The following is a 17,504-nucleotide window of genomic DNA, read 5'->3' on the forward strand; positions in this document are numbered from 1 at the left end:
ACCAGGGAAGCTAATATAGATGTTATTTAACAGCTCAAACAATTTAAAGCATTTAACCTTTCTAAGCTGATTTTCTTATCAGTTAATTGGGAAAAATGGCATCACCTATCCCATAGAATTACTTCAAAGATTAAAATGAGACATTACAGTGTTGCTTTTATAAATTTTAGGGCACTACATTGGTGCTGGCAAATTTAGGGAAAATATGATATGTTTATTTCTGGAGGAGGAAATGGCAACCCACTCCAGTATCCTTGCCTGGAAAATCCCATGGAGAGAGGAGACTGGAGTCCATGAGGTGGTAAAGAGCTAGACATGACAGCATGAAAGCACATTATTTATTCACTACATCTAAAATCTATTTTAAGTTGCTCTGGACTTTGTTCTTGACTATATAACACATTCAGTTGAGATAATAATGCTAACAGCAATGTTTAATGAATTTAATGGTTAGAGATTATCTGAATCCCTCTTTGAGATACAAAGGCTGTACTGGACTCACTTTGCTTTGGTCTTGCTATGTTTTTTATTTACTGAATTAAAATTTTTTTAAGTGTTAAAAAAATCTTTTATAAGAATATAAATTAGAAAAACGACTATTTACAATTAGAGCATTTACATTTTTTTTCCCAAGGAAATTCACTCATATGGCTTGCTTCATGGCATTATTAGATATGGCAAATTTCAGAGACATTAGATGTTTTGCTTTTATAGGAAAAGAAAAAGAAAAAATTAACATATTCAAGATGAAAACACTTCATTCATATAAATTATCTTTAACTGGGCATTTAAGAAGGAAAAGGAGAGATAAAGGTAATTCAGCATAGCAAAAGTTTTCTTAAATGTCTCAATTTATCCCAAAGGTAAAGTAATGATGATTGAAAAATATCTTAATGAATCCAACAATTAAATGTTATTAAATCTGGCTGTGTACTTCTGGGTAGGTGGATATATTCGTTTACATATTGTCTTACTACTGTGACTTTACATCAGCTTTGAAGTGCAGATTATTAGGACACTAATATGTACTTGCCATGGCATATGAAAAGTAAAAGGTATGGGTAGGAAAAATTTGACAAGGAAAATATTTCCAAATGATCATACAGACTATACGCTTTCCCTTCTATCAAGGAGAAAACTCATTTAAGTTGTGAGCTCTAAGGTTCTTTGTGGTTTAGTTGCTAAGTCATATCTGACTCTTTTGCAACCCCAATAGACTGTACTTGGCCAATCTCCTTTATCCATGGGATTTCCCAGGCAAGAACATTGGAGTGGACTGTCTCCCATTAGCAGGCATATTCTTTACCACTGAGCCACCAAGGAAGTCCTATAAAAGTTCTTTAAGTCCTACATAAGATTAATTCAAAAGGTAAAAAAATATTAAAACTTTGTGCTAAGTTGAAGATACCTCTACTACATATAATTTAAGTAGTAACTTAAAAAGCTTTTAAATTAAAGAAAGAACAGGCTCACCTTTCTCTGGTAAATAGCAATCCAGTCTGTTGTGGCAAACCACTTGTGAGTTTTTATGTCACTCACACCATTCTTTAGATTTCCAAACCGCTTTGTTAAGTCTACCTGCAGCAGGTTCCTTAGAAGGTCCTTGAGATCTGAACTGAAGTGAGAAGGGAATCGAACCTGCAAAACAGACCATGTGGTAAGACACGCATTCTAAGATTCAAGATACTTCTGAAAGGTATTTTTTTTAATGTGATAGATCATTATATAAACAAAAATATGTAGTGATGACTTGCAAATACTTTTAACTACATACTTCAGTCTCCATAGTAGTCCTTAAAAAAGGTAATTATTTAAGTGAATGAATTAAAACTGTTCTTTTAAGATCTTGCTTTGGTCATAAACTTTGGAGCTACTGTTGATGTGGCAAAGAATGGGACATGACTGAGTGACTTTTACCTTCACTCCAGAAAAATGGACCCCTCTTCAGAAAAATGTGCATAATTACAGAACTTTTCCAGCAATGTCAGAAGGTTTACCCATCTTCAAGAGAGACCCCTTGGATCCCATATTATAAACTTTTGTCTTAGAAACAAATTTAAACTTGTAATTTAAATAGAAAAAGCAGCATATGAAAGATATCAGTATGCACATTTTTTAAAGAGATGATCAAAAAAGCAGTCTAAAAATGATGATAAAAACCCACACTGCCTTTCATAGCATAGGAAACCACTTTTCTTTCACTAGTGGGTGACTTTTAAGCATAATTCTGCTATTATGCAATAGTACAAAAATGATTTAGGTTGGTTTAAAAGCAGTTTCCACTTTCTATATTGTGAAGATTTTATAATTAGTTGATTGGCCTCCAGCCTTAAAAACAAAGAAAAAAACTCCAAATAAGTGAAGATGTTATAAATCAGGTAATCAATAAAATAAAGTACCAGTCATTGGAGACCTAGGTCTACTTTCTGTTTTGTTTAAACACTCTTCTCCTCTAACTCTCTATTCCGACCTAACTCCCAGTTCTCACCCTATTATTAATATGAGTACTGAAAAATTAAAATGGGTACTATTAAGGGATGATTTTAGAATGAATAGCTATACCTATGCCTCCTTACTATTTTCTTTCATTATTACCTTTTCTCCATTGTCCTATGGAACTGTGTTCACTCATTTCCACTGCTCTTTTCCCCATCAAACACACACATATGTATGCATATAGCTACATGTGTGTGAGCACGTGCACTTTCATTTTAATCCCATTTTCCTGTTGTGTGCCCAATTTCATGCTCCCACCTTCACTAAACACAAACACCATTGTCTGGATTATCAGGGCCTTAACTTCAAACTGACCATAAATTTTGAAGAAAGCTTTAAAGGGTTAATAGATACATTTCTGAGCCTGCATTCTTTCTTGGTTCTCTACAAGTGCCAGCAGCCCCTATAACGTGCACTGTGTATCATGACATTACCTCAGGTGATCTTCACCATGCACTCACTCATTTAACTACGCTGCAGTATTCGTGCATGTATGTCTCACCCAGCCTGTGAACTTCCGGAGGGAAGATACTGTGTCATTTTTGTGTTTGTAGTTCCAGGATTTATTAGATCACTTTAAATAAGACAGTTCACCCATCTGACAATAGTGTATTGAGTACCTACTATGTGCCAGGTACTATTCTAGGTGCTGGATGCACAACAGTGAACGAAAACAAGTCTCTGATTTCTTGGCACTTACATCCTAATCCAATATGACATTCTTGATGAATACAGTATTACCTATATTCTGTTAATAAATACAGAGAGACTAAGATTCAGAGATATTATATGCCTTACCCAATCATCACACCAGAAAGCAGCAGAACTAGACTAGAAACGTAGTCTTACAAATCCCAGCTCCATGCATTTTACTCTTTATTACACTCCAAATGTATAGAACTTCTTACTTTATTATATTCTGACTTTGAAAAAGTTCAATGTGCTCGACACAGATTCTCACGTTCTCAAAACAGAAGTTAAAAGAGGATGCAGAGCTAGAAATTTATGGCAACACTAGGTTCATCATCATAGTCTTCTGACTGCCACTCACAGCTATTCTGTAAACAAACTTTTCTCAAAGTGTGGTTCCAGGGATCACTTTCATCTACTAGGAAGCAGAAGATAACAATGCAGATTCCTGGGGCTTACTTCAAAGGTGATAATGGTACTGGCCTGAAAATCTGAGCTTCTGTCTCTAAACAATTCATCTATACGTGAAAGCTTGGGAAACACTATTTGCAATGCTATTTACTACATTAAGGAGAAGTTTTTGTTTTTTTTTTCTGCTAGTGACAGATTAAAAAACAATTTTAGTATAAATAATAAACTAAAATCACCATACTAACAGAGGAAAACTAGTACTTGTGTCAAGTAACCAAAGACTATTTGAAAGTTGAAGGTTTGGCATCAACTCATAGTAGTGACTAAAAAACCTCATTTTTGCAAAGCTTGTATTAGTACAGATTATAAGAGGTTATATGTTAAAAAAAAAAAAAAAGACATGTGAACTACCACCCTCTCTAGTTCCTACTTTTGACACAATGGCTTATTAGAAGTTGGGCACTGTGCCAAACACTTTACATGCACTGGCTCATAAAATCCAAACTATAACAGCTAAGTATGATTGCCCTCATTTTATACCTGATGTAATTAAGACCTACAGGGATTAAGCAATTTGCTCAAGATTACAGAGCTAGTAAGTGGCAGAGCTATAATAGCAAACCAGGACTCTGACTTAAGGGTATATACTTTAACTTCAGGTTACTGTCAGGAACCTTATAGAAGACTGCAATTTTATCTTAAAAAATATCTGCACATTTCTTTATCCTACTTGGAGTAAAAAATAGAGAATACAAGGTATTCAAAGACACCCCATCCACTTGAAAAATACCACAATTATTTATAAAATGATTATATTCTAATTTTGTTTAGATTCTTAAGAAATACCTTATTTGAAGTAGACATCTTCATTTAGAATAGAGGTTTCATGAACTGTTCAATGTAATGTGTCAGTTATTCTCCCCTTCATGATGTTCAGAATGGTAGATAGTGATGTACTACAAATAAATCTTTTGAATTCAGGTAATATGCAATGAAGTGAAAAAAGAATACAGACACCTAAATAAAACAGTTCCTTACTTGGAATGCAAATACAGTGATGGTTCTGAATTAGTTAATGAGTATGTTTATTCGTTTAATCCTCAGAACAGTGTTTCTCAAGTGGGAAGTAGTGGTAGGGGGTTGTGATGATAGATATTAGAATCATTTGGGAAACTGAAATTCTATACGCGTCCTCCTCACTTCCACATCACACCTTCTTTTCCCCCAGAGATTATGATAGGTAGCCCACACTCCCACAGTAAGCCATATTAATGATGGGTATCTGTCATATCCTTTACATGAGTTTGGGTAGGCTCTGGGAGTTGGTGATAGACAGGGAGGCCTGGCATGCTGCGGTTCATGGGGTTGCAAAGAGTCGGACACGACTGAGAGACTGAACTGAACTGAACTGACTGATGTTTTAAATGGAAGAATTTTATTTATAGTATGTTAACCTGGAAACACCAAAGACTTCTATAATGAGAAAAATGATGAACTCTTCCTTCAAAACTGTATCAAATTCTGATATGCATTGTTTCTTTGCTGCTGCTGCTGCTATGTCGCTTCAGTCGTGTCTGACTCTGTGCAACTCCAAAGACGGCAGCCCACCAGGCTCCCCGTCCCTGGGGTTCTCCAGGCAAGAACACTGGAGTGGGTTGCCATTTTCTTCTCCAATGCGCGAAAGTGAAAAGTGAAAGTGAAGTCGCTCAGTCGTGTCTGACTCTTAGCAACCCCATGGACTGCAGCCCACCATGCTCCTCCACCCATGGGATTTTCCAGGCAAGAGTACTGGAGTGGGGTGCCATTGCCTTCTCTGATTGTTTCTTTAACTATTATCAATTCTAACATATGTAGATATAGAAAGTAAAATCAGAATTCTAGAATACTGCAGCTAGAGGGAGTTTAATTTAGTCTAAAGCTTCATTTTAAAGATAAGGAAACTTTTTTTTAAAAGAAATAAAAATACGGAACCTGAGCTCCAGTGAGACTATCAACTCAGTTTCATTGTTGGGAAAATAACTTGATTCTCTTGACTCCTACATCTTTCTTCAGGCCAGGATAGCACAAAATATGTGATAGGGCAAAAAATGTGAAAGCAGCTGTAAAGAGCTAGATTTGGAAAAGAGACAGTTTAACCCCATTAAACCGGTGGATCTAAGTGGTAAGGTTATTGGAAACTGGGATCATTTAACATGAAAGAGGGCTTTGTGCAGTATGTGCTCCCTAAAGTGTTTACTGGATGTTTATCCTCTAATATTTCCTGCTTAGGATTCTTTTTCAACCTTTAGAGACCAAGTTATTTCTGAGTTTCCTAATGATATATTCTTAAGAATAAATCTACTTCTGCAGTGAGGTACACACACATAAGCTTTCAATATATGATGTGCATGAAAATCATCTGAAATAATTTAAAAAATATACATATAATTGGAATATACAGAAGACCAACTGAACTGGTATCTCTGAGAGTGGGCATCTATTTCATGAAAGCTTCATGAAGGCAGAGGCTGCAACTGATTTGCTATATCTAGCACTGCTCATATACTATGAGCTTAATAAATACCTAACAAATGCATGGACTGAAATTCAATAAACACTGATTCAATACCATCTATATGCTAGGCACAGATGTGCTTGGGGTATAGTAGAAAAACCAAAGTAAGACAAAGATTCCTGCCTCCACAGTGTTCACTTCTAGTGAGAAAGAAACTTAGCAACAAACATGACCTTCTAAAAATGTTGTCATCCATCATTCCTGGCAAAACCTTTCTTTGTAAGGTTTTTAATTTTTTACTCTGAACAAAATGGGGGTCACTGCAAGGTTCTGAAAGGAGTAACAAGATCTGACAATGTTTTTTAAAGAACCACTCTAGTGACTCAAAAGAGAGCAGTATCAGTGGAGGTGGTAAGAAGTAGCTGAATTCTGTGCATATTCTAAAGATAGAGGCAATATGGTTTTCCTATGCATCAAATACGGATTGAGAACGTCGGGGTGTTTTGGCCTGAGTAGCTGAAAGTAACTGAAAGGATGATGCTGCCATCAAATGAGATGGGAAAGATGGTGAGAGGAACAGATTTGCTAAGGAAAACAAAAATCTGTCAGTTTTAGACAGGTTGAATTTGAGATATTTATTAGACCTTTGGGCTTCCCTGGTGGCTCATACAGTAAAGCATCTGCCTGCAATGCCGGAGACCCGGGTTCGATTCCTGTGTCGGGAAGATCCCCTGGAGAAGGAAATGGCAATCCACTCCAGCACTCTTGTCTGGAAAATACCATGGACGGAGGAGCCTGATAGGCTACAGTCCACGCGGTCGCAGAGTCGGACACGACTGAGGGACTTCACTTTCACTTTTCATTAGACCTCCTAGTGGAGATCTCAGGAAGTTGGATACAAAATTATGCAACTTACGAGTCACGTATAGCTAGTATTAAGCTTCCCTGGTGGCTCAGATGGTCTGCCCGCAATGAGGGAGACCTGGGTTTGATCCCTGCATTGGGAAGATCCCCTGGAGAAGGAAATGGCAACCCACTCCAGTACTCTTGCCTGGAAAATTTCATGGATGGAGGAACCTGGTAGGCTACAGTTCACGGGGTCACAAAGAGTCAGATACGACTGAGTGACTTCACTTTCTTTCTTTATAGCCAGTATTAAAAGTTATACAGAGGATGTGCCCACCAATGAAAGATGTGCAAAAAAAGAAGATCGAGCCAAAGAGATTTAGAAGGAAAGATGAGTAGAGGGTAGTGATACATGTACATATACAGCTGATTCATGCTGTTGTACAGCAGAACCTAACACAACATTGTAAAGCAATTCAGTCAGTTCAGTTCAGTCGCTCAGTCGTGTCCGACTCTTTGCGACCCCATGAATCGCAGCATGCCAGGCCTCCCTGTCCATCACCAACTCCCAGAGTTCACTCAAACTCATGTCCATTGAGTCAGTGATGCCATCCAGCTATCTCATCCTCTGTCGTCCCCTTCTCCTCCTGCCCCCAATCCCTCCCAGCATCAGGGTCTTTTCCAATGAGTCAACTCTTCGCATGAGGTGGCCAAAGCAATTATACTCCCATTAAAATAAATTTTAAAAAGAAAAAGAATGAAGATATAAATCCAAGCATTCTAGCATCCCCTTTTTAAAGAGTTTCATGAGAATTATATGTTTTTTAAGCCAATTTAAAAAAAAAGGAAACATGAGTAATTCAGAAATAAAGCCAAGATCATGAAGAATCACTGAAGCCAAATGAAGGAGTAATGAAAAAACCACTGAACTAGATTCTATTTCTTGCTTTGCCACTAACTGGCTTTTATCTTGGAGAAGGAAATGGCAACCCACTCCAGTATTCTTGCCTAGAGAATCCTGTGGATGGAGGAGCCTGGTGGGCTGCTGTCCATAGGATTGCCCAGAGTCATACACGACTGAAGCGACTTAGCAGCAGCAGCAGCTTTTATCTTTGGGCTATTCAGAGCCCTGATTTACCTACACATAGAATAAGGGAGTTAAACTAAATAAAATGGAACATTCTTGTCACCTCAAGAATTCTACTAAGCTATTTCTTTGGTAGAAAGAATACCTGGGTTCCAATCCCAACTCTAGTTCTTTATACTTTAGGCAAACTTTCACCTTTCTGATAAGTGAGATAACCTCACTTATCTCATCCATAAAATGATAAAAGTATATTTCATCTGGCAGGTATGAAAATAAATTAGGTGACTTTTATGAAACTGCCTTTTCTTTTTCCAGCCACGCTATATGTCTTGTGAGATCTTAGTTCCCTGACCAGGAATTGAACCTGGGTCTACGGCAGTGATGGAGAAGGAAATGGCAACCCGCTCCAGGATTCTTGCCTAGGAAATCCCATGGGCAAAGGAGCCTGGTGGACTACAGTCCATGTGATCACACAGTCAGACATGACTGAGCGATTGAGTACTACGGCAGTGAAATCACCAAGTCCTACCCAGTGGACTGCCAGGGAATTCCCTATGAAACTGGCCTAGTATCTTATAGGCACTAATTCAATACATGTTTCATTTTAGAATAATATCTTAATGATCTGAAGCGGAATTTCCGATTCAAAAAAGGAACCTAGAAGTCAGCAATATTTTTCATTATGTTTCCAGACTACTCAAGGACAGAGTGTACTAGAAAAGTCATTGCAGAGTATAATAAGTTCCTCTTTTCTTCTTTTCTCATGCTCCACCTTTTAAATTTGTACAACAAATTCTCTTCTTAAGGCACTTAAATTTGATAGAGTGAGGGAGAAAATAGACAACTAAAGCATTGTATTTTATAAGGACAAAATTGTGAATATAGCTGATACCTTCTTAACTCTGTAAAATTATATTACACAATGTGTTAAAATAACTATGAAAGTAAGTCTGAATAAAGTCTTGTGCATTTTGGTTTTAGGAATAACTATTACCTTTTAAAAATTTAAGAGGAAGTTATATCCAAGAAGAAAATCAGTGCATATTGTTATAGTATCCATCCAAACAGGATGATTTAAATTCACTCTTTTTTAATTTTAGAAACAAAGTGAGACAAAAGTCAAATTTGTCTACTTTTAGCTTTATCACAGAAATTACAAAGTTGATCTCTGATTGAAGAGGAGAAAATTTTTACTGCTATTCTTTTGCAGTTATGGAGGAAAAGACTGTTCAACTAGTAACATTTTATCCTGCATCAGGATAAAATTTACTGGGCTTAGATGACTCAAAAGAGTTTGTACACAGTCAATAATCTGTCAACTTCTGCCCACATTGCATACTGGGATATTTTAAGAAATTCTCTCTCTAAATTAGTATAGCTCTAAGAAATCTATGATCCTAGTTAAAAAATTATCTAGCAAAACTGAGCATATACATTAGTTAACTTTTCAGAACACATAACTTTTCATACATACTTTCTAGCAGATATGGTGATAAGTTCCACACTATCTCATAGGACTCAGTCTCATAGGACTGGATCCTATATACATAAAAGGAAACATCTAGGACATTAACAAAATACTTATATTAGTACCATGATTGTGGGCTCTCTGATCTGTTCTCACCTATGCAGAAACAGTGCATAGATAAAATGAATTCAGATGGTTGCATAAGGCTATTATCCACCCCATCCTCATTCCATATGCAAAACAAGTTGCAATCATTTGCCGATAGTACTCCTAAGGTAAGGACTGTCTCACAGCAGGTATTAAGAATTTTAAATGTTCACAGCAAGGTGTTAAAAAACTGCCCTGGATTTTATGGATATATTATAACTGCTTTTGTATTTTATGAAAATAACTATTGAGTACTATAAGTGTCTTTGACTATAGCCATGGCCAAATAGAAAATGGCATTTTAATTTCTCAAAAAAGTATTAGCACTGGGGCCTTCAAAAAAGTGTAGTGGTATATCTGCATATGTGTATGTTATTTAGGAATATACAGAAAAGAGATAATATAGCAGGCTTGAGACTGCTACCCTTGAGGAAGGCCTGTCAGCAAGTTTGGCCCTTGGCAGGTATCTGGGAATTGGAATGGTCACAGTTCAGGAAACTGAAAAGAAATTTCCCTAAGTGACACAAGTGGCTCACTGCACCTAGATTTACTACAAATGATATGGCTTATGCTGAACATTTGCTTTTGTTGTGGGAATCTCAGATTCTGGTATGTGCCAGATAGAAGATGTATATGTGATTCCAATAAAATCCTTGAGCCTTGAGTCTTTACTGTACTTCCCTGGTAGACAACATTTTATCCATGTTGCCAAAATTCATTGCTGGAGAAATAAAGTTTGCCTTCTGACCCCTTTGGGCAAGGACTCTTGAAAGTTTATGCTGGTTTCCTCTGGACATTACCATAAATGCCTTTTCCCTTTGCTGATTTCACTTTATAAACTTTCTTGTAAGATACCTTACAATGAAGGTACTTATTACAATGTAAGATATTCATTCCCTGAATATCCCTATATGATGAACTTTGTGAATCTTCCTAGTGAATCACCTAATCTGGGGGAAGTCTTGGGGACCCTAGACACAAAAGGGAATAGTCATTTGGCTGCTAATCAACCATATTTCACTTCATGTGAATGTGGATGGCCCTTTAGGAAAAAAAATTAACCAATTCTTTTGGTTATTCTGTGTATACCTAGGTTTATAACTTGATATTTTGTATAGTGTCTTCTTGTACATATTTGGTGGTCATTAAAAATGGAATCATACTTTAGGAGCTAAGAATTTTTTTTTAATTACATAAATAAAAAATTCTTGGTTTTCACACAGCTATTACTCGCTTGCTACCTCATTTGCAAATATCATTTTTCAGTACAGTGTTAACTTTTGCATTTCTAAGAGTAATGAAGCCAGAGAGAGTTGCTGTGGAAACCATCACTGATTCTTGTTATAGAGTACATGGCACTGAGGTATTAAATTTAAAGACTATATACAGAAACTCAGCATATGTATTGCTAGGATGAGGCATAGTCAATGTGGGAATTATAAGAGTTTTCTGTTAACTAGGCATTTCTAAACCTGAATCTTAATACTGTATGAATAATTTGACATTTAAATACCACCTGCTCTGTTTTTTATTAAAGGCAAAATATGTGTAGGAGAGAATCTAACAAGCTGATTGATCATCCTTCTGTACATTGAAAAATATTAGTTTGAGCTAAAATACTGTAAATAGAGAAAGAATGTAACAATCGAATGTTCAAATATACATATGTTAGTGAACTAATCACTTTATTAAACTTATTTGAACTTTGATAAGTCAATAATTCCTATAATCTTTATATTAATAACGTGGTTTCAAAAATATACTCATCATAAAATACTGTTGCATAAAATAACATGTTTTTTTAAAAAATCAGAAAAATTCTGAATGAAAAGTATGTTTTTAACTATTTGACATCACTAAAACCATTAAGAAAATTTAAATACAAATACAGGATCTGTAAGACCAAAACTGGATTATCAATGATCTGAACAATTAAAAAACTTGAAAACAAGTTAATCTCCAATTTGACTTTTAGCTGCTAAACAGAGAGACAATAATGCTTTATAATGTGGATAGAGACAACTTCTAGTTTGAATCTGAGTGCTGAAACAGATGGTTTTAGTGGAAAATGTGAACATGATTTCATATTTACATAATACAGATCCTAGAGATCACTCAATAATAATATTTTATTTTCATGAATTCTACTTTAGATGAGAAAAGATAATAAGAAATGAAAACAACTCTATATCCATTATGGGGAGAGATAATCTGGCACCTTTAGTTAAAAACAGCAGTACACCAAACACCTTATCATATCTAATAAAAAAGAAAAAAAGTCAGATATTGTGATATAAAATTCTATATTCCTACTCTTCTTTTCTAAGATAACCAGGATTTAAACTGTTATAATTTTAGAATATCTGCAGATTTAAATTTTACGCTAACATTGGATCCTAAATGTTAAAGTTTGATATGAACATATTCATAAATAGCCAAAAAATTTTACACAGTGTATACTGACTGACAAATAGAGGCCTATTCACACAGATGAAGATACACTTGTTTTAATGAAAGTAGTTTTCCTAAGTGAATAAAATTTAGTTATGACAATAGCATCCTTATCAGAAAGTTTGACTTCTCCTATGAAGTTTCCCTGGAGGCTCAGACGGTAAAGAATCTGCCTGCAATGTGGGAGACCTGGGTTTGATCTCTGGGTTGGGAAGATCTCCTGGAGAAGGGAATGGCTACCCACTCCAATATTCTTGCCTAGAGAATTCCATGGACAGAGGAGCCTGACAGGCTACAGTCCATGGGGTTGCAAAGAGTCAGACATGACTGAGCCACTTTCACTATGAAGTTAAAGATGTTTAAGCAATATAGTAGATTCAGGAACTTTGTAATTAACTGTAATTAAATTATTTGGAAATATTACTATAAATTCTGTACTCTTAGTCTTTGTATTAGTAAAATACACTTCTCCCATTCAGTTATTTAAAAGTATTTTAGTATATAGCCTTTGGTCTTTATTTTCTCTTGAGATGTTACATAATTACTTCTCAAATTCTTAAAAAAATAAATCACTGCTTTGTCTATTAATTTTTCTTGATTTTTTTGTTTGTTAATCTCAAAAGTTCTTTTGACTTTTAATATTCTTTTGGGTGAAAGCAATTACAAAGATAAAAAATCAGAAACCTAGAGATCTACAAGTGTAGCAAGGACAGGAGTAACACTTAATTACCTAAATATTTCATTCTGCCTTTCTATATTACTTTAGTGTAAATCTTTCAATACCTAGCTTAATTATCTATAAGAGGTATTCATTTTTTACCTTTGACATAGTTTAAGTATGTGCTCTTTAGTAAGTCCCCTAGTTTGTGAACACTGCCACAATGTAGAACTTTCCCCCTTAAAATGCAGTAAATTGGAACTGAAAACCTTGTGATCTCTGTAGACTGCATATACACTATGACATATGAACAATATTGTGTTGAGATGTGGGTTCTAGGTGGCTGGAGAGACTCATCCTATCTGTGTCTTATCCCTAAAGCTCTAGCTATGCAGCATCCAAAATTTAAATTTGAGTCTTGGTAAAAAAATAACTACATTATGAATAATCAGGGTACCTTTTGAATAGCTGACATTATAAATTTTAAGTTCATGAATGCAAAGGGTCAACTTTCATACTAAATATAGAGGATGAATCTGGTTGAGATACAAAGAAACAGATTTTTTTTTTCTATCACTTTCCAGATTCTTTAAAAGTTTGATCAGATTAATTTTCACCTTGATATTGTTGTTGTTTAGTCACCTAGATATGTCTAACTCTGTGACCCCATGGACTGTAGTCCACCAGGCTCTTCTGTCCATGGGATTCCCCAGGCAAGAACACTGGAGTGGGTAGCCATCCCCTTCTCCAGAGGATCTTCCAAGCCCAGGGATTAGAACCTGGGTCTCCAGTATTGCAGGCAGATTCTTTACCATCTGAGCCACCAGGGAAGTTTAGAAAGTCACAACATACAAAACAGCCAATTGAATCACATCTCAAGGTAATGTCATGTCAAGATTGATGTTATATGATCAAAAGCAAGCAAGCAAACAAACAAAAACTAATAGAGCATACCACATGGAGGAATAAGAAAAAGGAGGGAACTTCCTTCCCATGAATTCTGTCAAAAATGTATAGAAGGTCTTCCAGGAATTTTTGAAAGCTTAGTTTCTTTTCTTCGTGGTGGGAAGAATCAGGCTCATCTCTACTTAAACTGACAGCAGTATTTTTAAAAAGGACCAGAGGTATGAGTTAAGACAAGAGTCTATGGCTGACTTTAAACAAAATACACTTGGAAAACAAAATTGGGAATTATAAATGCAAAAGAAGAAAGGTTAGTATAGTACTTCAAAATGTAAGATATTCCAACTTATATCTACTCATATTCAAGAAGAACTAATGTTTTTTCCATATTTGCTAAAGATCAATGGCAGTTGTAATCATATTAACGTGAAAAACCATTAACATCATTTCTTTGAATTCTCATCTTAAAAGGCTTATCTATTCTAAAATTGGGGCTTCCCAGGTGAAGTGAGTGGTACTGCAGGAGAACTGACTGCCACTGCAGGAGACATAAGAGATGCAGGTTTGATGCCTGGGCCCAGAAGATCCCCTGGAGAAGGGCATGGCAACCTACTCCAATATTCTTGCCTGGAGAATTCCATGGACAAGAAGAGCCTGGAGGGCTACAGTCCATGGGGTTGCAGAGTCAGACACGACTGAAACGATGTAGCACACACATTTTATAATTATTTTCAATTTTGTGTTGTTTGACATAATTTAAACAAGTCTCTCCTAAAAAAGCATGGGCATATAAAAACAGCCCCTAAAATTACTCTCCAAGCAGATATCAACATGAAGTAACTAACAATTTTTATTTATTTGAAGAAAGATAGAAGAACTATGGCTATGATCCTGAATTTTACAACTGATAATGATAATAATGATGGAAACTGCTTTATTATTTTGTCATTGTTTGTAAAATTGCCCTTTTTTACCTAAAAGACTTCAATGATTCAATATTTACTGTATCTTAAATGAGTGCTAGATATAAAGGCAGACTCTATGGATATTTCTATATTTTTCCCAATTTAGGGTAATATCCAGATGATATCAAATAGTTTCAATCTATAATGCTTAAAACTCATGTAGAGAGATAATCAATAATTAAGGAATAATAAAATGTATTACTTACCTTTCCAGAAACAATTTTTTCATAAATCTGAATTGGTTGGTCTGCAAAGAATGGGGGGTAGCCAGCCGCCATTTCATAGATTAACACTCCTAACGCCCACCAATCCACTGCCTTATTGTAGCCCTAAGATAAACCACACCAAATGGCAATCATTACTTAATTCTCTCAGAAGAGAATGAAGTCAATTTATTTCAAAATGATCTTCAAGCACATGAAATTTTCAAAAAGGCAGTTGCTGAGCAGTTATTCAGGATAAAATAAAAAAGAAAATATATTCCAGATATTGAAACTGAATATTAAGAAATACTATTAAATCTTCTTCCTAAAATCATTAAGAGTATTAGAGACAATAAAATATGCCCTGTTTAATTGGGATAATTTAGTTTTTGTTCAACAATAGGAAGGGAATTGGATGAAATTACCTCTTAAAGCCTAATCTATTGTGTAATATTATGAATCAGATTTTCTAGAGAATACTTAAGAAAGGTCAAAAGTTTTGAAATGAGAGTAGATATTGTACTTCATGATAAATGCTAAAGTTGACTTCAAAATATATTGGTGGGTTTAGGAGGGTAAATATATTAGGGATAATCCCATCAGATCTTATTAAAACCAAAAGCTTAATGTGGAACCTAATGAACGTAAATATTTAAGTAAACTTTATCCATCCACTGTTTTTGTTTCTCATCTCTAAAAGGTATACAGGAAAGATACCTAATTCATGGAGTTTTATGGGGACTACATCAAGTGAAAGGAAATAATTAATATAAAAGTGTGTTATAAACCAAATGTACAATTCTAAGGTTATTCTTAATTGAGTTTTTCTTTTCATGTTAAACTTACTAAAATGAAGATCTAGAAGTATTGATAAGAAAATAAGAAAAAAATTGATATGTTTATATAAAGTTTGATAAACCATAATCAGTGTCAATTGGCACAAAAGATTATGGGGGAAAAAAAACACAACTTTATCATGGATAGAAATGAGCTGAGTTCTTGCCAGATCTTTTGGTCTACCCACTTAATTACCTTCACCACTCCCACTATTCCAACTTTTCATTAAAATTTTAGCTTTACAAATAATTTTATTTTCAAATTACTGGTTAAAATATAATGATATAGAGATTCTATTTTTCTTTTTATTTCCTGCTTCTATATGTTTTAAAGAGAGAGAGACTAGTAAAATAGGGATAACACTTTGTTTTGCTAATAGAAATGGGCATTAACTATGCTTTTCTTTAAATGCAACTCACTAATAATGTAATTACAATGTTTTTTGCTATAACAAAAGCATATACTGTTAAAATAGATCCTTTTATCAAGTTCTGATTTCTTTGTTTTAGATTGTGTGCTAATGTTTATAATAAGTATGCCAGATGCTTTTAATACCCTAGTTAAAGACAATTAAATCAATAAGAAAAACTAAATTATAATAGATAGATGGGCAAAGGACATGAACTAAGGACTCATACATACACACAAAGCAATACCAAATTGTTATTAAGCATTAAAAAATCTAATAATCAAAGTCATGAGACTTAAAATAATTAGCTATCAGTTACTATCTATCAAATTACTAATGATCTTTTAAAACAAGAATACCCAATGCTGGAGAAAGTGTGGTGAAATAGATACTCCTTAAACACCACTGAGAAGTGTAAAATGTTACAATTTTTTTTGGAAAGTCCTTTGGCAATATGTATTGAAAACCTTAAAAATATGTATGTATTGAATATGTATTGAATATATGTATGAATATGTATGTTTCAATATGTATTGAAAACCTTAAAAATATTCTCTGACCCTGTAATTTCACTTTTAGGAATCTATCTTAAAAATAATTTAAAATATAGAAAAAAGCTTTATGGACAAAGACATTTATCACAGTCTTTTACAAAAGAAAAAAAGGGAAACAAGTTGAATATTCAACAGCAGAAGAATGACAAAATACAAAATAGTGCATTTTAAAACAAGCAATTAAATTACGTTTGCAGGATAATTATTACTCAAGTGAGAAAAGCTGAATACAAAATTGTATATTCACTGAAACATGCATAGAAAAATATATTGAAAAGTTTTTTAAAAAGGCTACCTCTGGGTAGTGAGATTGAAAGTTTTTTGATTCTTTCTTTATGGTTTTCTATATTTCCCAAATTTCAGACAATGAATATCTATTTCTCTACACACACACACACATTTTTTCAGGTTTTGGTGCTTACAGTGGCATCACATTATCTGTTAAATGTACTTAAAGAAAAGAAATGTTAGTGGCAATGACATTTAATTATAAAAGATTAAAAGTTATAGATGATTTAAATTATGAAAGATAATGAAAGGAAAGCTGAAAGAATTCTCTTGTTCTAACACTTCTGCAGTTAGCCAAATTTCAATTATTCAGAGGGTAGTTAATTAATGCATAAATATCAACACATATATCTTATCCTTTTCTGTTTCCTGACTCCTGTCTGAACCATTACTATCAGTTTCTCCTTTCTAGCTTTTACCACCAAGGGATGGAAGTAGAAAGGAAAATGAAAGTTAAACTACCCTTTTAGAAATGATTAAAAATTTCTCTCACCACATTTTCACTGTTGAGAAAAAGTAGAACTGTCTTCAATAAGATTACAACTGTCTTCAATAAGATTATAACTATTTAATTGCTATAATGTTTCTATTTTTAAA

General features: G+C 34.5%; 1 protein-coding gene across 8 annotated transcripts in view; it reads right to left on the bottom strand.

Annotated features, from left to right (window-relative positions):
* PRKACB (protein kinase cAMP-activated catalytic subunit beta) overlaps nt 1-17,504 on the bottom strand; it is a 142,214-nt gene that overhangs the window by 13,168 nt on the left and 111,542 nt on the right. For all 8 annotated transcript variants that reach the window (XM_061411451.1, XM_061411448.1, XM_061411449.1 and 5 more), the window contains 2 exons: nt 14,823-14,945; nt 1,474-1,638 (listed from right to left, as the gene is read on the bottom strand). In XM_061411451.1, the coding sequence (XP_061267435.1) occupies nt 1,474-1,638; nt 14,823-14,945 (288 nt within the window). The remainder of the gene's footprint in view (nt 1-1,473; nt 1,639-14,822; nt 14,946-17,504) is intronic.

Source organism: Bos javanicus, chromosome 3 (assembly GCF_032452875.1).
Source record: "Bos javanicus breed banteng chromosome 3, ARS-OSU_banteng_1.0, whole genome shotgun sequence".
In the NCBI taxonomy this organism is placed as follows: domain Eukaryota; kingdom Metazoa; phylum Chordata; class Mammalia; order Artiodactyla; family Bovidae; genus Bos; species Bos javanicus.